The sequence below is a fragment of the Megalops cyprinoides genome, chromosome 16, assembly GCF_013368585.1.
Source record: "Megalops cyprinoides isolate fMegCyp1 chromosome 16, fMegCyp1.pri, whole genome shotgun sequence".
NCBI classification, from domain to species: Eukaryota; Metazoa; Chordata; class Actinopteri; order Elopiformes; family Megalopidae; genus Megalops; species Megalops cyprinoides.
The window spans coordinates 33,186,552-33,206,551 of record NC_050598.1 but is presented as its reverse complement, the minus strand read 5'-3'; the positions used below and the strand labels follow the sequence as shown (position 1 = coordinate 33,206,551).

Sequence of the window (20,000 nt, the reverse complement as noted above, 5' to 3'; positions counted from 1 at the left end):
TCTCACTGCTGTTCTCCTGGCTTTCCCTACCAACAAATCTTTTTAAAATCTATGCAATCAAGTTTTTATTTACCAAGGACACAGCATAATTTCTCAGATTAATGATTTAAAATTTCATGCAAATAACCAAGAATTAAAAAGTAGCTTATCCACATAAGCGCTGGTTCAGCTGGTACTCATTAACATTTAAAGTAAAGAATTAAATTTATAATGTGAAAGAGAACTGAGTTCAGCATTCATACAAAAACTAAAATCTCATACTGCACAAATACACACACACACACACACACACAGACTGTCACATTTAAAGGGGCCCTTAAAGTGTTACACCAGCGTACTGTTACAACTTACCTGATATCCAATGGACAGCAGCACATACACATACTGTCCCCCAGTTATGCCCAACTGCCAGCGCCAATCAGAGACGGTGAGACTAACATACGCCTGTGCCAATCAGAGACGGTGAGACTAACATACGCCTGTGCCAATCAGAGACGGTGAGACTAACATATGCTCTCCTCCAGGACACGTGTTGTCAGCCACCACTTCCGCGACTGAGCAGCAGGGGTCAGTATTAAGACACAGGGACTAGCTCTAATCCCTCCCCAATATTCCCTGAGGAAGAAAGCTGTTCTGCTGCTGTTGGAGTCCCGGTCATCGATGGCCGACGGGATTGAACCTGGGCCGTAGCTTTCAACCTTTCACTTTAGATATCAAGCGCTTTACCATCTGAGCCACTCAGAAGCCCCTCTGCCTGCCAGTCCTAATCCGGTAAAAGCAGAGGTGGAAAACCACGGCTCCTGCCATTTATTTGTTCTAGCCATTCACTAAACAAGGTGATTTCACTAATTAGCTCCTCTACCTGGCTGAAGAGTTGTGCTAATTAAATTCAGCTGGTGTAGTGCATGGGTGGAACAAATACATGGCGGGACTTTTACTTTCTGAAGCTGGGGTTTTCCATCTCTGAGTAAAAGCATAATGTCAGTTAGAGCATTTTACAAAATCCAGCAGGCGTTCTTAGACATACTTAAAATAATCTGACAATAGCTGTTCAACATAACACCAAAATCTTGTAGTCTATCCCTGCTCTATGGGACAACACAATGTGCAAAGAGCTTCAGAGATGTGACACAAGCAAAAAACAAGCTCACCTTTCCCCCTGTGAGATCAAACCTGGATGCAGGACACTGTCACGGAACAGTACATGCAGAGCTGGGACATGCAAACAAGATAATCCTATTCCACGGCTCTGACTAACCACACTGATCCTGATAAAAGGAGAGAGAGGGCACGCACACACGCTCACTCACACCAACACACACACACACACACACACACACACACACACTCACTCACTCACTCACTCACTCACACACATATGCACACACACACATACATACTCACTCATATATACACTCACTCACTCACACACACATGCTCACTGACTCTCTCACACACACACACACACACACGCACACACACACACACACACACGCACACACACACACACACACTTATTTCTTAAGTGATTAATTCCAGTTTGATATACACACTGTGTGTCAGGAAGTCCTCATGCATGGTCCATTATTCAGCCCTAATGCAGTAACTGACTGTAAGGGGAAAATAGCTGGCCTGCTGCCTAACAGGAGCCTCTCAGACGCCTGCATGAAGCCAGCGTTAGCACAGCGCTAATGAATGAGTGTTTCAGAGTGGCCAGTCACACATTATTATGCTGCATGTTAGAAACAACCCTACTGTTAGCAGACATGGGCACCACTCATGAATCAGCACCACCTGCGGTTTGGCAGAAGAAGCCTGGGACTCCACAGTCACTCCATGTTTTAAAATAACAGAAAAGAGTCTGGCCTTTCAGGGGCAGCTGAAGAGAAAAGCAGCCTCGAACCCACAGCCTTCCCCAGCAGAGCCATCAGCAGCCCAGCCAGCAGCGGCTCCACGCCCCATTACCTGCAGTCACCTGTACAGCCTCACAGAAGCAGCATTCCGCAGCACCTGCTTAGAGCCCACCTGCTCACACAGGTCCCTGGACTGAGCAGAGATGTGTCCCTGGGTTCTGGCTCGGTCAGAATGCTGCCTGCACCCACAGCATCACTCTCACCTGCGGTCTGACATTGCTGCTCCTACGGTATAAAGTGTAATTTAATGTGTCTTGAAAGGAGGGTTTTGTAAATTGCTCTGGATAAAAGTGTCTGGTATATAAATAGATAAAAACATGCAGCTAACAGAACTCTTCCCTGTCTGGCTTTCACTGTAATGGAGTGAAGTAGACTGCTGCCTTCATTCTGTTTGGGTTCCACTCGATCCTGAATCATTCTCTCTTAGATGCATTCAGCTACCATGTGACCACATCCTAACGGTCATCCTGACCGCTCTTCTCTAAAGCAAAACACTTCCTAACGGTCATCCTGACCGAAATTCTCTTTGCCATAACCACAGACTTTTATACTAATGAGCGCTGTCACACTAATGCCTTCTATCGACAAGCCTCCGTGTTAGTCTGGCTCATCCATGAGAGAATCTGCTACAAAATCACCTTTATCCCCCAAAGTAAAGCCCTCTGTCCTCCAGCGGGCTGCTCAGCACCACAGAGGAAGTGCGTCTGTAGAGATAAGCTGCAGCCACTGCTTATATAAACCACACTGCAGGTTGGAGTTTATCTCCATCTCTGAGAGAGAGGCTTGCCCTGCCGGCAGTAACACAACATTGCAAACCAGCTGCACCTGCATGGCGCCCCAGCACCAGGGAGACATTACAGAGATAACCCGCAGGGAGATTCACCCAGCGATACGCTGACCTGAGATCAGCCAGTCTGCGCAGGCTCTGGGATCGGGTTACAGCGAAGTGCCGTTGCCTGAGGAGAGCATGCAGGCAGCAGGAAGGGGGGCAAACCCACAGGGGTAACACCTGATTGGCTGACAGAACCTCTGGGTGTGACCTTGGGCGAGGGGGGTCTACCGGCTCTGGAACACTGTTACCTGCTGATCGGGCCTTTGATCAAACACACAGGAGGCTTTATCGACCGGATCAGAACCTAATCCCCAGGTGAAATATTGAATTCCGTTTATATCTCCTGTTTACCAGCCTCCTTCATCTTCAGCACAGAAATCAATTACCACGTCTAATCTGAGAATTTTCCGACTCTGGCAGCGTCCTGTGGGAAAATCCAGCAGGAGCCGCCTCCACGCTTTCCTCTGAATGAGAGGAAATAAAGGAGCAGCAGCCCAAAGCAGCAGGAGATGCAGTTCTGAGACACTACAGACAGGGGTGTTAATGTCAGGCATCACGGACATGTGTGTCAGTCACAGGTGCGTTAATGTCAGGTGCGTCAGGGACAGGTGTGTTAATGTCAGCAGCACTGGGGGCAGGTGTGTCAGTCACAGGTGTGTTAATGACAGGTGAATGCAGGTTGGTGTGTTGCTGAGTGTGTGTGTGTGTGTGTGTGTGTGTGTTTGTGTGTGTGTGCTTTGTCAGCAGTGCACTCTTCCTCCTCTCTCTTCTGAGCTCCACCCACTTCCCCCTCTCCTGAGATCACACAGTCACATACAGGAGAGCGAGTCTCTTCTTACTCAACATGCTTTCTGCACACGTCTTTCTGAGACAGCAGGGCCAGGGAGTCAGAGGCCAGGTCCTACACCTGTTCTCCTGCAGGGATTCTCTCCGTGTCCACCTTTTTAACACAAGTCATCCGGTCCCTGGCGTGCTCATGAGGAAAGAGGTTTTCCATTGGGAAGATGCTGGTTCCCTCTCTGAGTGCAGTGGCCTCGCAGTGCATCCTGCAGACCGCTGGCCTGGAGCAGCTGCATGAATGCTTTTCTTCAGTCAGGCGCTTCCCAGCCTCTTACACACTAGTTTGCCATGAGACCAACGCAACACCCTGAGACAGCAGTGCTGGTTAGGCTGATCTGGGCCTTGAAAGACTGAGATGAGTGTTTACTGGGAGAGTTGTGCCGCAGCTAGCTGCTGAGTAGCTATCACCAGAAACCTCCAATTTCTCTGAAAAAACAGCTGGGAAATCTGCACCTTTAAGCCAAGATCACTTAATGAGGCGCTAATTATTTCTGTTAACTTATTCTGCAGCCAGCTGCCAGCTCTGTCCCCTGGGGTGATGCGGGTATCCCAGAGCACCCAATGCTCTCAGCCCCTCACCTGTAATAGCAGCCCAGCACAGAGCAGCCCAACACTGACGGCACAACGCTGTAACCCCCGACGCCATGACACTCAGAATCCAATCTGCCACAGAAGCACTGTTCCAGAGAACGGCACAGACATAACAGTGATCCAGTGCTTTCTCCACAAAAAAGAAACTACATTTCTTCTTTTTTGAGGGAGATAAAGTATCTCCTTAAGGATGGCAGAGTATACTGCTAAGAAGCAGAAGTATCAAAGCTGTACAGCCCCGCCCACTGGATATAACACAGCCCCGCCCACTAGTTCCCGTATGACTGCTCCCACCCGATACTGTATGGTCGCTAACACTGGATATAGTGTGGCCCACTGGACAGGAGTAATCTTTACATAGATTTAAAACCGGGTTCACCACACCGTAGAAAAAGTAGCAATGAAATAAGTGTTAGAAAGACTGTTATAAAGTTATAAAGACTGATTAAGACACGGATTCTCTTTAGTCTCTGTAAAAAGGGAAGCTTTGATCGAGGTTTTACATTTTCAAAAGGGATTAATAAAGAGGACTGCACCAGAACAAGAGGACATTGGTGGAAATTAGTTATGCTACATTTCACACTCAGAGAATTATACATGTATACAACAGCCGACCAGAGACCCTGAGACTGCTTGAGACCAGGCTTGGCGGTGCTAAGCACTAGACTACAGGCAGACCAATGTTGTTTTCTTCCTATAAGTGTATTTACTAAAGACAGAAGTAAAATGAGAAGAAGTGAAAAGATAGAATACAAATCAGGTAAATTTCCACTTGAAATAATTCATCTCCCTTTAGCATTTCCAAATTTATCAAGGCAGAGACACAGAGATGTAGAACAGACTCTACAAAAAAGTGAAAAGAAGATCCATCAGTGAAGCTTTTCCTTCCTTTTTTTAAAAGTCCTTTTTCCGAAGGCATGCTGTGTAGCCTGTGTGCATGCTTAATGCCACACTCACTTTCACAACCGCATGGAAAATAGCAAACTGCAGAACAGCACCGTCCAGGCAGGGGATGGAATCCACCATGCAAGCTATTCATCTCTCATCTCCGCTGTTTTCATCCAAATCAAAACATTCAGTAGCCACAAACAGATGTAGTGCTATTGAGAAAACCAACTGCTTCATCCACAGGGTTCGAGAAACGGATTAAAGCATTCTCCAGCCTGTTAATGCATCTTGTCTTTCTCTCCTTCTCTTGCAGGTGATCTGGGTCGGCCTGCTCACTCTGGGAAGGCTCAGTCTATTCTCTCTTTCTTGTCTGCATTGCTATTCAGCAGGAGACCTCGCTCTCTCGGCCTTGTCATTCAATTATTACTTTTCCTGCAATGCGTCTGCTTCAGAGCGCTCACCTGGCTGGCTGACTGAGGAATCTCCAGCTGCTGCTACCGAGGGCGTTTAGACAGCCTGTCCAGCAGGTGCTGGGGTGCGTACAGCGTGCGTCCAGAAAACAGGCCAAAGAAAGGGAGCAGAATGATTTCTTATAAATACCATAAAATAATTTACAATGAAACTTCAATCCTGCAGGCGGCCTGCTTTTCAGCGGGGACAGAAGCACCATGGCGAAGACAATGCAGTCAACCTGATGTGGATAATTATGTTATAATTAATAATATGCAGTCATTATCTCCCGCGCTGTGGAGCGGTGACAGCGGGCCAATGGCAGGCAGAGCGTGATGTAAGCAGCAGTGACAGGCATGGCCCGCCCCCGGCGCCGTGGCGACGCGGGGCGCGGCTCGCTGCTGTCACAGGAGTCATGTCGATTGATTCGGCTCTCACTCGCCTCTCTCCGCTGCGCGCCTCACTTTCCCTAGCGCTCTCGGTGCTCTGCTCCGTGTTCAAACAAACATACGTGTGCATGCTCCACTCTGCCGCTGCCGCTTCTTCCTTCACGGAGGCAGCAAGAAATACTCGCACTCTTTTCAATTTTTTTTCACCAAATATAGTATTCCTTCCTGTTTCAGTTGTAGTTGAGAGCTGATGAAAAGCAATATCTGGTTTAGGATTTATGACCAACTCCTGACAGACCAACCCCTGAAAGGCCAACCCCTGACAGGCCAGCCCCTGACAGGCCAACCCCTGACAGGCCAACCCCTGACAGGCCAACCCCTGAAAGGCCAGCCCCTGACAGACCAGCCCCTGACAGGCCAGCCCCTGAAAGGCCAGCCCCTGACAGGCCAGCCCCTGAAAGGCCAGCCCCTGACAGGCCAGCCCCTGACAGGCCAGCCCCTGAAAGGCCAGCCCCTGACAGGCCAGCCCCTGAAAGGCCAGCCCCTGACAGGCCAGCCCCTGAAAGGCTGGTTGCTGGAGCCCTGCAGCTCACTGCACAGAGCAGACACAGTTAATGTGTTACAGACTCAGCTGAGGCAGGCCGGGCATCTGCACATTCAGGCCTGTGAGCTTAACTGTGCTTTCAGGAGAGGTTATAAAAGAGGGAAGGACAACATGCATACTGCATACACCCACACACACACACACACAGTGCACACACAGTCTCTCTCTCACACACACACACACGTACACACACAGAGCACACACACATACACACACAGAGCACACACACACACACACACCCCCACACATACACACACAGAGCACACACACACACACACACCCCCACAGAATACGCACATACACACACACACATACACACACAGAGCACACACACACACAGAACACACACACACACATACATGTGCATGCAATATTGTGGAAGAATATATTTTATTATAACTTACTGTACAAGGTATAATAAAATGCATTGTTATGCAGTATTTCCAACCTTCATCTGACACATCATACATCATAACTGACCTGGACACTGGGATGTTGACCTTCAGTCTATAAGCATTGCTTTTGCCGTATGGCATCGTTAATGTGCAGCGCTTCACATAATCTTCTGAAACATGGACAGCACAGCAGTATAGTGCTGTAATGGCAATGCAGAGAAGTGTGATCATATGCAACTGACATGGGCTTAGAACTTAACAAGTGCAAAGCTGGCCAAAGCTTGCCAAAGCTTGCCAAAGCTGGCCAAAGCTGGCCAAAGCTGGCCTTTCCAAGCCTTCAAAGGATGGGGAACGCTGGCACTCTGACCAGTATACACGATCACTATCTGGCACTCTGATCTGAGTACAAGAGATCATTATCTGGAAGACTGACACACCTGCGAAAAAAGTGTTAAAACTGATAGCAACATCCCCGACACGTGTGTGTCCCACCTGGTGTGGCCCTGTGTGTCAATCCTGCTGGCAGGTGAGTTACTCCTCTCACCCGTCCCGAAGCTGGCAGGTGAGTTACTCCTCTCACCCGTCCCGAAGCTGGCAGGTGAGTTACTCCTCTCACCCGTCCCGAAGCTGGCAGGTGAGTTACTCCTCTCACCCGTCCCGAAGCTGGCAGGTGAGTTACTCCTCTCACCCGTCCCGAAGCTGGCAGGTGCAGTCTGCAGCAGCCCTGCTTTCCTCTTTAAACTGCTCCTCCAGGAGGCGACTCACCACAGGGGGGACAGGGAGGGAAATGTAATTTTAAATTTGCTGGAATAATTCTGGGGCGTTGGGGGTGAGGGGGTGTTGACTCGATAAACAGCAGCACAGAGGCCAGGCCTGCCGGGGAAGAATGCAGCCTGCAGCAGGCCTGGCCTGTGTAATTACGACTGAAAGCCTGTAATCTGAAGGCTGAAATGTGTGGGCCTTTTCAGCAGAATCCCGCCCTCATTTCTGCCCCGCCTCTGTGGAGCCGCTCAGTGCATGCCCCCCCCCACCGAACCGCAGGGCTGAGGGGGACTGGAGCCCCCACACACAGCTCCCCATTTCTGGTGGCTGTCAGTCACAGCTCCAGAGAGCGTGGAGTTCTGTTTCCGGCAGAGAAGGAGCGGATGGTTTCTTCCCAGAAATCCTACAACCAGAGGCCACACACACACTCACACACACACACACACACACACACACTCGCACTCGCACACACTCACACACACACACACACACACACACACACACACACACACACACACACACACACACACACACACACACACATACACACACACACACACACACACACACACACACACTCACTCACACACAGCAAGCTGCGCAGACACGCAGATACAGACTGTCCGCAGTCCGAGTTCTGTGTCAGTGCTGTTTCAGTGGTCAGTGCTGTGTCAGTGCTGTTTCAGTGGTCAGTGCTGTTTCAGTGGTCAGTGCTGTGTCAGTGCTGTTTCAGTGGTCAGTGCTGTGTCAGTGCTGTTTCAGTGGTCAGTGCTGAGTGCTGTTTCAGTGGTCAGTGCTGTGTCAGTGCTGTTTCAGTGGTCAGTGCTGTGTCAGTGCTGTTTCAGTGGTCAGTGCTGTTTCAGTGCTGTTTCAGTGGTCAGTGCTGTTTCAGTGGTCAGTGCTGTGTCAGTGCTGTTTCAGTGGTCAGTGCTGAGTGCTGTTTCAGTGGTCAGTGCTGTGTCAGTGCTGTTTCAGTGGTCAGTGCTGTTTCAGTGCTGTTTCAGTGGTCAGTGCTGTTTCAGTGCTGTTTCAGTGGTCAGTGCTGTTTCAGTGCTGTTTCAGTGGTCAGTGCTGTTTCAGTGGTCAGTGCTGTGTCAGTGCTGTTTCAGTGGTCAGTGCTGTGTCAGTGCTGTTTCAGTGGTCAGTGCTGTTTCAGTGGTCAGTGCTGTGTCAGTGCTGTTTCAGTGGTCAGTGCTGAGTGCTGTTTCAGTGGTCAGTGCTGTGTCAGTGCTGTTTCAGTGGTCAGTGCTGTGTCAGTGCTGTTTCAGTGGTCAGTGCTGTTTCAGTGCTGTTTCAGTGCTGTTTCAGTGGTCAGTGCTGTTTCAGTGGTCAGTGCTGTGTCAGTGCTGTTTCAGTGGTCAGTGCTGAGTGCTGTTTCAGTGGTCAGTGCTGTGTCAGTGCTGTTTCAGTGGTCAGTGCTGTTTCAGTGCTGTTTCAGTGGTCAGTGCTGTTTCAGTGCTGTTTCAGTGGTCAGTGCTGTTTCAGTGGTCAGTGCTGTTTCAGTGGTCAGTGCTGTGTCAGTGCTGTTTCAGTGGTCAGTGCTGTGTCAGTGCTGTTTCAGTGGTCAGTGCTGAGTGCTGTTTCAGTGGTCAGTACTGTGTCAGTGCTGTTTCAGTGGTCAGTGCTGTTTCAGTGCTGTTTCAGTGGTCAGTGCTGTGTCAGTGCTGTTTCAGTGGTCAGTGCTGTTTCAGTGGTCAGTGCTGAGTGCTGTTTCAGTGGTCAGTGCTGTGTCAGTGCTGTTTCAGTTGTCAGTGCTGTGTCAGTGCTGTTTCAGTGGTCAGTGCTGTTTCAGTGGTCAGTGTTGTGTCAGTGCTGTTTCAGTGGTCAGTGCTGTTTCAGTGGTCAGTGTTGTGTCAGTGCTGTTTCAGTGGTCAGTGCTGTTTCAGTGGTCAGTGCTGTGTCAGGTTTGGATGAGAGGTGCCAGTGTCCTGTGCAGTGCTGCCATTGTGGCCTTTTCTTTCCACCCTCAACACAAAGGCTCTGATTCAGACTTGAGATCCATGCAGATGAAAGTGCCCCTGAGGAGAGCACATTCAGAGACGGGCTGCTTCAGCTGCTATTAGGGAAATGCACACTTAGGGTGGAGTCAGATTGGCTTTGTTTTGCTCAAAATGAGGGTGTATCTTGTTATTTTCCAACAGAGGCGTATTCTGATGAGCCTTTAAGTCTGTTTTCTCTCCACAACCCTTCCTCGCAGGAAAAGGTTGAGTAAGCTGTACGCCCACAGCGGCCATCATGTTTAACAGCAACAAGACAGGCAAAGTCCAGTGAAAATAAACATGAAAAACTGAGTTTCTATTAGATATATATTGAAATTTACATTTCAACCAATTCAGCTCATTTGGTAACCCTGCATAATTAGTCTATCAATGAAATGTAGAACATATACTTTCTTTAAACAGCATAATAGCCTCTTCTCTCTGTGGTGTGAAACTCAGGCACAGACTGCAGGACAGATTGATTAATGAAGGTTTGTCTCATCCAGAGTGATAAATGAATTTGGCTTTCCTAATGTGCTCATTGGTCAAATGTTCATGCACACATAATGTTCCCTGTCATCTGGTGATCTATCAGAACAAACCGCCACATACCCTGTGATTACTGCGCATTCCTAATGTTCCTGAATCAGTGGTAAAGTCTCTGAAAACAGTAACTAGGTAACTAGCGAACAGGAGCAGGACCTTACTGTAACACACTGTACTCTAACACTGTCATTTGAAAGGGGAGATTGGCATGACAATTCAGAGAAATGGGTTAAATGGCAGTGAGCTACAGTGCACAGAACTCTGACATGGCTGACACAGGACTGCTCTGCCATCTGGGGACCCCCCCGCCCCTCTCTGTTGCAGTAGAGACCTTTTTCCTTTATATTTTTACACAGCAAGCTGGTTTAAATCTACGAGGCCAGAACTACCACTAACAAACTTTTGGCCGAGAAGCAAAGCCTGACAGGACCGTCACAGTTTCACCGTCTGCATGTCCAGGTCCTCGCGAACGCAGCACTCAGACATGGAGAGCATTGATTAGGGCTCGGTTAGATTTGGCTGAGCCACGTCTCTCATCGCTCATCCTGTGCTTTGTGCTGCTTGTGTTTGCATGGTTTGCATGGTTTCAGCATCACGGCCCTGAAACAGCAGCAGGTGGTGAGGTGGCCGCACGGGAAGCTAAGCACACTGCAGTGGCTGTGTCACACGCAGCACCCGCCAACGACACAGCGCACTCCCAAACCCTGCGTCTCCGGGGGAAACGGGACAGAGCCGACACAGCGCACTCCCAAACACTGCGTCTCCGGGGGAAACGGGACAGAGCCGACGACACAGCGCACTCCCAAACACTGCGTCTCCGGGGGATACGGGACAGAGCCGACACAGCGAACTCCCAAACACTGCGTCTCCGGGGGAAACAGGACAGGGCCGACCACACAGCGCACTCCCAAACACTGCGTCTCCGGGGGATACGGGACAGAGCCGACACAGCGCACTCCCAAACACTGCGTCTCCGGGGGAAACGGGACAGAGCCGACGACACAGTGCACTCCCAAACACTGCGTCTCCGGGGGAAACGGGACAGAGCCGACCACACAGCGCACTCCCAAACACTGCGTCTCCGGGGGATACGGGACAGAGCCGACACAGCGCACTCCCAAACACTGCGTCTCCGGGGGAAACGGGACAGGGCCGACGACACAGCGCACTCCCAAACCCTGCGTCTCCGGGGGATACGGGACAGGGCCGACCACACAGCGCACTCCCAAACACTGCGTCTCCGGGGGAAACGGGACAGAGCCGACCACACAGCGCACTCCCAAACACTGCGTCTCCGGGGGATACGGGACAGAGCTGGCATTTAAACCATGGAAGCCTGATGAGAAAAACTGAAGTGACTGCAACAAAGCGTGCTTTAATGAGAACAATGGAAATAGGAATGTCTCTACTGATAACTTCCAGGGTGCAATTAATACAAAGTTAAGCCAGACTAATCAAATTAAAAATATTCTAAAACATTTCCAAATGGCTGGAATGAGTTATGAGGCTGCAAAACCATATTTGTTTGGAGGTTAATTGAATGGGATTTTTGCAGACTGTGCAGAAACTGAGCAAACACACTAATAAACACTCAAATGAGAAAAAATTAATCAACCGCACTGTAAATGTTATGTATACAGTTTAAATCTATGTCAGTCATGCATATTGAGTATAAAGTTAATGTGCCTACAATGCTTCCTGCGGCCTGACTCTGCGTACCTCCATCCGGTTTTTATGATCACTTTAAGCACTGTGTTACAGCTGTTTTCTTATATCTTTATATACAGTGTTTTTCAACTTGATGTTTCATTACTAATTAAAGCTCTTGAAAAAGTACAGAGAAGGGCAACTAAACTGGTTCTAGGTATGAAACATATACAGCATGTTATAAAGAGAAACATTAGCTGAGAGTTCATTTCTTTAATTTCAGCAAAAGGAGTTACAGGTAGGATTGGAGGTCTTGCTGGTCTGTGCTCTGATTTTACTAAATTTTTCTTGCCTTAATGGCCTTCTAAGTCACTGTACAAGCATAGAACTGTGCAAGAATAGCTGCATTAAAATGCTTCAAATACATTAATGCATCCACGCATTCAAATATAGGAACACAGCATCTACTCATCACCGGCTAAAGACAGAGTTTCTTTAATTATATTAGTTATGGTAAAAAAATATGTCATTAACATCTGCAGCACCTTCGGCCAATTTCACGTTCAGTAAAAGGTTGGACTGTAGCATAGAAATGGAGTGTTTTCTTTGAATCCATGGTAACCCATCTGTTTAATTTCCTTTAATCTGAGAATAAGAGCTGCTCCACGTACGTCCTTTCTGTACAGACTGTTAGTTTGAGTCAGAAAAGCGAAGGCGCTCAGACGGCCTCTCTGCTGTAGAGGCCTCTCCTGCCCCCTGCTGGGCAGACCGCTGTTTTCATGTCCTCTCTTTGAGACTCTTTGAGCTCTGACACCAGCTCCGCAGAACACAAATTCTTCCTCAGCAGCATTCCTCTGACATCACACATGCCACTGTCACATGAATATGTCAGGTCTGAAGGCCACATTTTCAAACAGTGACATTTCTCAAAGTTTCTCTTGGGCGTCATTATTGGAAACCTCTACTCAGCCTCTGCTGTTGTGTGGAACAATGGTTTGCTGCCAATTTTCAAGGCATCAGAAAAATTCAGAAAACGCAATCCTCCAACATGTAAATGCAAATCTACTTACATAAAGAGCTACATCAAGAAGAAATGCCTGCATTGAGCTAGTGGCATTGCTGATGTGAAGTCATGTTAGAATATGAGAATATATAAATTCCTTGGGTATGCTGTAAATAGAATAATTTCAAGGAAAAGAAGGACCAAGGCTGATGATACAGAGACAGTGGAGAGGACTGTGATGACTGTAGTTCACAGATTTTTTCTCATTTACTCGGTAAAGTGCCACTGAGTGCCATAATGGTCTGCCTGATATCTCTCAGTCTCTCAGCCTCTCTCTCTGCACCAGTGCGATGATCACTGCTTCAGACACTTCCTTTCTGAGAGAGAGAGTCAGACAGTCAGAGAGAGACAGAGAGATAGAGAGAGACAGAGGGAGACAGAGAGAGAGATAGAGAGACAGAGAGAGAGTTGGAGAGTCAGAGAGTCAGAGAGTCAGAGAGAGGGACAGACAGAGAGAGAGGGAGCCTGCACGCTAGCATTAATGGCCAAACATAAGGAACAGCCAGCCACGCATTCTACCATCACTGCTGCTCCTCTTACAGGTGAAGTATTACATTTCAATCTGAAGAAAGATTCCATCTGCTCAGGTATGTCCACTCAGCCTTTACGTACATTGGATGATAGCTTTTAAGGAGCTGATCCATTCTCCTGCTGTTTCTATGGTTACTGCAGCACACTGCCTGCATTGAAGGGATCATATTCCCTCTAATGTGTTTTCATCATAATGTAGAATTTATAAAGCGTCATTTGTTCAGCTCAACTAATTTTCATGGCGAAATAAATCTTAGGTGCGGAAGTGTGGAGATCCCCCAGGACAGCGGTGTGGATCTTACAGCAGCGAGAGGAAGCTGAGAGCACCATCTGTGATATATAAACAATGAGGAGGCTCTTCTGAGACTGCAGGATATTACAGGCCTGCAGTCTCCGCTGTGGAGCACAGAGCATCCTCACACACTCCCCTCACATCCTCACACACTCCAGCGCTCACTGCAGCCCGCCCCTCACACCCACGGTGTTCAAAGGGTCACCTGCCTGTGACCACGCCCTGCCGACCACGCCCTGACAACCATCCACACACCATACCCACCAACACAGCCCAAAAAAAGCCTTCACTCCAGCCACACCCTCACCACACTCACAGCCACACCCACGACCACGCCCACAAGGTGAGCGGGCTGACGGGTGAGCTGATCACATAACTCTTAGATTCTGCTGTTGTGCGGCCATCAGAGGCCATTCAGTGACTAATGGAGAGAAATAGGGGATAATGAGGATATTAATTAATCGGCACTAATTTCCCTTTGTCTCCCATTTGTTTTCACCATGACTGGCAGGCTTTCAGACTCAAATTAATTTCACAAATTAAAAAGTGGTTGAGAGAGCACTGTCAGGACGCAAAGGCCAGGGGTGGGGGCATATGGCATGTGTCCTCAGTACTGGGGGGGCAGGGGTCCTTACCGTGCTGTTTTGGGGGCATATCTGAGGTCATTACTGTACTGTTGGGGACAGGATGTGAGGTCATTAATGTACTGTTGGGGGCAGGATGTGGGGTCATTACTGTACTGTTGGGGGGAGGACGTGAAGTCATTACTGTACTGTTGGGGGGCTGCTGCACAGGGGTGGAGTGGGGGTGTTGCCTCACAGAGGTCACAGGTCACAGATGGGCTCAGGCCTCATTTCAGAGTCAGAGTGCTAATTCAGCGACTCTTCAGCCGTGAAAGGAAATTATAGACTGCCAGTCAGTGGGAATTGAATCTCTCATCCATCAGTGAGCATGTATAGGAGTGTTTAAAATGTCATTTAGCTGAAGGGGGAGGATCGCTGTACATTCAGGCAGCAGTCTTACCAAACGCTTCCCTGCAAAGATACGATGTCTCACGCCTGGAGGATTTAAGCCACTTCCTGCAGTGGATTGTGGGTAATGGAAGGAGAGGCTGCTGGAGAGCTCTTCAGGTGATACTTTCAGGATGAAGTCAGAGGGACACTGTGGGGAGTTCAGCCATTTCAGTCTTGGCTGTGGGAAGGAACTTCTGATTCTCTCTCGCCTCATCCTGCACACAGGACATCACTGCCCACAGATCTCTGCTCCAATCACTTCTGAACTGAAACGTCTGTAATTCCCAGCACCCACACCTATTCTCATTGTCCAGCATACAGACACATACATATTCACACACGCACATACACACCCATGCACACACACACACACACACACATGCACGCACACACTCACCCATGCACACACACACACTGAACCTGAGTGCAGGTCCTGTGAATGCCTTCGTGAGTTTACTGCAGCGATGACCAACATTAGACATTATGTTTAAACTCAAGTTCCTGATAGCTTTGCTGCTGCACAGATAACCCCCAGTCCCTGCCTGCACCACCCCTCCCATTTTCACAGCACCTCTCTTTTCAGCTGCAGTTCCACCTTTTATTTCATTTTTCCATCCATCTTGTGTACTCCCATTAGAGAGCAGCAGCAGCAATACAACCATGTGGAGGTGAAACTGCATTCTGTCCCTGTGCTGCTCTCCTGCAAAGCACCACAGCAACAAGACTCAAACAGGACAAAGACTGACACATGCTCCTATGAGTGAGGACAGAGAGAGACAGAGACAGAGAGACAGAGATGGAGAGAGAGAGAGAGAAACAGAGAGACATCCCATCATATTGTGTGAAGAGAGTGATTGCCACTAGAGGCAGCCAGACATACCCTGTGCACATAACACTTCCAATTAAAGATCTTGTCAGGGGTAACGTGTTGAAGGAATATCTATGAGTTGTTATGAATTCATTAAAATGAGACATCAAGTCAAGCTGCATGTCTGTCTCACTCCCGCAGACTGATGGTCTATCTATCTGTATGCTAATACTGGACATGCTGGTGAAATGAACAGACACCCACAATCGCCGAGATACCATCTCACAGCAGATACCTGCTGAAGTTTCATGTCTTTCCCTCTTTATCGGGACACAGAAATGGAATGAGCTGAAATAGCTTATTATTCTAATATTAGATTGCAAGAAAACTAATGGATTTCTTTGATCGTGTCTTTAATGGCTTAAAACATTAGGAATTAAAATAACATAAAGGCAGATTTTTCTCCTGTCTGAGCAGCCTGAGTACTTGGTGTGAAAAGGGGAAGATTCTTTCACTGTGGTGTGGATATGCGCAGATGGTGCAGTGAGGTGTGGATATGCGCAGATGGTGCAGTGAGGTGTAAATATGCACAGATGGTGCAGTGTGGTGTGGATATGCGCAGATGGTGCAGTGTGGTGTGGATATGCGCAGATGGTGCAGTGTGGTGTAGATATGTGAACCTCAGAAACATGTACACACTGAAAACTCCCTGTACTACAAGTACAGTGATGGCCAAGTGCTCATTGTCTGTAGGTACGCAGAGAAAATGCACTATTTCAGGTTTGAGATTGGGTACAAGTGCATGTAGCGCCCCAGGTGTCTCACACCTGCAGCTCTCCTGTTCACCTGGAAGCCCTTTCCCATGACAGGTGCAAACCCAATTCCACCGGATCATGAGGAAGAAGTGGAGCACTGAGCCCACAGGTTTCTGTGATGGGTGGGAGAGTTACCTCTCACAGCTACAGCACTGCCTGATGAGAAACAGCTGAAAGAAATTTGCTTTTAGTATGAAGTTCCAAGTGTTCTGTAGCTGAGGGAAGCATCTTCCACTCACGTCTGGCTCTGCTGGTCCTTCCCCACAGCCTGCGCTGGGAGATCTACCTCAGTGCGGCCATGGTGTCCCGCCCTTTCACACAGCAACACACATACAGGAAAAGGGCAGAAGCACCTGATACAGCCAGGAGGGTGCAACGTTGCAACCCCTCACTGGAACAAATGAAGCAAGGAAAGTTCAATGCTCAGACATTTCCCCTGAGGAACTGATATAGCCAAGGAGGTGCGACACTGAGAAGCTTCCTGACAGACAGGTGCAAAGGCGAAATGTTTCCCTTCTCAACTGTCTGTTTCATTTCTCAGTTTCCATGAGATGTTCCTCGTGGCAGAGACCGCGTGCTCTGATGGACAGTGGACAGATGGACAGACAGACAGACGGACGGACAGTCAGACACAGGGACGGAGTCACTCACTGCTCTTCTCACTCCGCGTCTTCACGGCTTCCTGGCCTGGCAGACACGGACACGGCCCCTCACACCTCACAGTGATGCTCTTCCCCGAGGTGCATGCCTGGAACTCCAGCTTACACTGCAGAAAAACAGAGAGCATCATGGGAAGTGAGCTGGCTCACCAACACTGCAGAAAGGCAGAGAGCACTGTGGGTAATGAGCTGGCTCACCAACACTGCAGAAAGACAGAGAGCACTGTGGGTAATGAGGTTGCTCTTCATCTGAAAGATGATCAGTGCTACTGCTTTCTCAATCTACACACTGAATATTGAAATATGCTTAAACCCATTGCTTCAGCAGTGAGTTTTGCTTCATCACTGGGTGGCTAAGGATAACACAGGTGTAGAATAAACCCTCTTTTTTCAAATTTGAAAATAACCAGCATCCACATGTGATCTTACTTTGTTGTGAGTTAACATACTCAGTTATTGGCTAGCTTCTACAGCTGGATTGCAGTGGCCATGGCCACAGTTCCTTTAGCAGCTTTATATGTGTTTAAAGGAGAGCCTGAATGATCCATGAGCCCCACATCTTTGCTGTTGTCTGGTTTTCTTCTGAAGCTCCTACATCCTTACATGCTGCTGCACTGATATCCCTTTTATTAAGAGACTGATTATGATATCAGTCCTCACAGGATAACTGAAACCACCATACATTGTAAGCTGGCAAAAGGCAAAACAGTTTAACACAACCCTTGAGTATTATTGAAAAAAATGATGTTTTTGTATGCCTTTCCTTCTTTTAACAGAATATAATGGAACAGCATTTTACCCAATGCAGAGTGCAGGCAGTGGGGGCAAACCCCCCGCCCCCCAGCTCATTTTGACACAGCTTCCATTTTAAATTCATCACTTCCACAGCGACGCTTCTTAGATAGCCACATTAATATCCCCTAATTAAATTTGCTGACAAAGGCACAGCGGCTCCACTCTACACATATTGAATTACCCGTCCAGGAAAACCTATAAAATATCTGCCACAAACCCAATTTGCTGACTGTACCATATGGGTAAAACAAAATCTACAACAACCCTGAAAATATACCACAATCTATACAGCTTGTGTACTTCAATTTCTTGAGGGGGAAAAAATCCCTTTTAAAGTTCAGTGATGCCAGTAGCACTTAACATTCTCAGTGCTCCTGTACATAATAATTTGAATCCAGCAAAAGCAAGCCATAAATGTAATCGACATTGAAATTTAGGACTTAACCACTTGAGGCAAATCAAATTACACAGAATATATAAAACAATAAACCAGGGAGAGTTCCATGGGTATGGCTGAGCGGTCAAGGACCCTGGTGTGGAAGAAACAGCAAGAAAACCCCCAAACACCCAGCTCTGAGCCACACTGACACCCCCAAACACACTGAGCTCTGAGCCCCACTGAGACCCCCAAACACACCCGGCTCTGAGCTGCACTGACACCCCCAAACACACTGAGCTCTGAGCCACACTGACACCCCCAAACACACCCGGCTCTGAGCTGCACTGACACCCCCAAACACACTGAGCTCTGAGCCACACTGACACCCCCAAACACACCCGGCTCTGAGCTGCACTGACACCCCCAAACACACTGAGCTCTGAGCCACACTGACACCCCCAAACACACCCGGCTCTGAGCTGCACTGACACCCCCAAACACACTCAGCTCTGAGAGGCAATGCTACTTGCAGGAGCTGAAATTCAGCATCTCACAGGTGTGAACTGCAAAGACAGCTGTTAGATTTGGGGTGTTCCAGGGTGTGCCTGCAGTGACCCTCACAGCCTGTCTGTCATTCGCCTGATGTTGAGGAGGTGTACGCGGATGATGTCACAGTGCTCACAAGGCATTTGTTGTCCTTTCCTTCCACAGTGTCATCAGCAGGTGACTCACCCAGATGCCTTTAAAACACTACAGAGTACTGCACTGAAAAGCTGATCTACAAAGGGCATGGCAGCTGGAAGTGACCTTAAACAAGACAAAGGAATGGAACAAGCTATTCATTTATTATACATGCATGTGACAAAAAATCCAAATAATCTAAACCAACATTAGCCAATCAAATGCCAGCCCTCTCCTCTAAACACATCCATGTGTGCAGCATTCACCCCTGCTGGACGTGGGTTTGAGATGAAGTCTGTTTTGTGTCATGGCTGGCTGACCATGGAGCAGAGTGTTCAGAGGGAGTTCCCATGTCCTCAGCTCTTCCCCTGGGCTCACACACGCCTTAGGGTGCCCTCACATGGGGGGCTCTCCTGCCCTCTGGTTTCAGGGTGCCCTCACATGGGGGGCTCTCCTGCCCTCTGGTTTCAGGGTGCCCTCACATGGGGGGCTCTCCTGCCCTCTGGTTTCAGGGTGCCCTCACATGGGGGGCTCTCCTGCCCTCTGGTTTCAGGGTGCCCTCACATGGGGGGCTCCCCTGCCCTCTGGTTTCAGGGTGCCCTCACATGGGGGGCTCTCCTGCCCTCTGGTTTCAGGGTGCCCTCACATGGGGGGCTCCCCTGCCCTCTGGTTTCAGGGTGCCCTCACATGGGGGGCTCTCCTGCCCTCTGGTTTCAGGGTGCCCTCACATGGGGGGCTCTCCTGCCCTCTGGTTTCAGGGTGCCCTCACATGGGGGGCTCTCCTGCCCTCTGGTTTCAGGGTGCCCTCACATGGGGGGCTCTCCTGCCCTCTGGTTTCAGGGTGCCCTCACATGGGGGGCTCTCCTGCCCTCTGGTTTCAGGGTGCCCTCACGGGAGGTGCTTGTGCTGCTCTAGAATTCTGGCCCATTCTGTGCAAAGCAATGCCAGGATGTCAGAGCTTACAGCCAATGAGATGAGAGGAGAGGGATTCGTCGTCCAGCCAGAGCGCAGTGGTTTCTGAGGCGGGCTGCAGGGTATTGGCCGTGCGCGGTGTCTGTCCCGCCATGAAGGACAGCGCCGGCGGAAAACGCAGCGCGGTTCTGATAACAATCGCACCGTGGAGTGCTG

The 20,000-nt window shown here is 49.0% G+C and overlaps 1 protein-coding gene across 5 annotated transcripts in view; it reads right to left on the bottom strand.

The window, feature by feature from the left end:
* The window catches only part of spock1 (SPARC (osteonectin), cwcv and kazal like domains proteoglycan 1), a 187,596-nt gene that overhangs the window by 18,888 nt on the left and 148,708 nt on the right, over positions 1 to 20,000 (bottom strand). For all 5 annotated transcript variants that reach the window (XM_036548147.1, XM_036548151.1, XM_036548150.1 and 2 more), the window contains one exon: positions 17,010 to 17,124. In XM_036548147.1, coding sequence (XP_036404040.1) covers positions 17,010 to 17,124 — 115 coding nt within the window. The remainder of the gene's footprint in view (positions 1 to 17,009; positions 17,125 to 20,000) is intronic.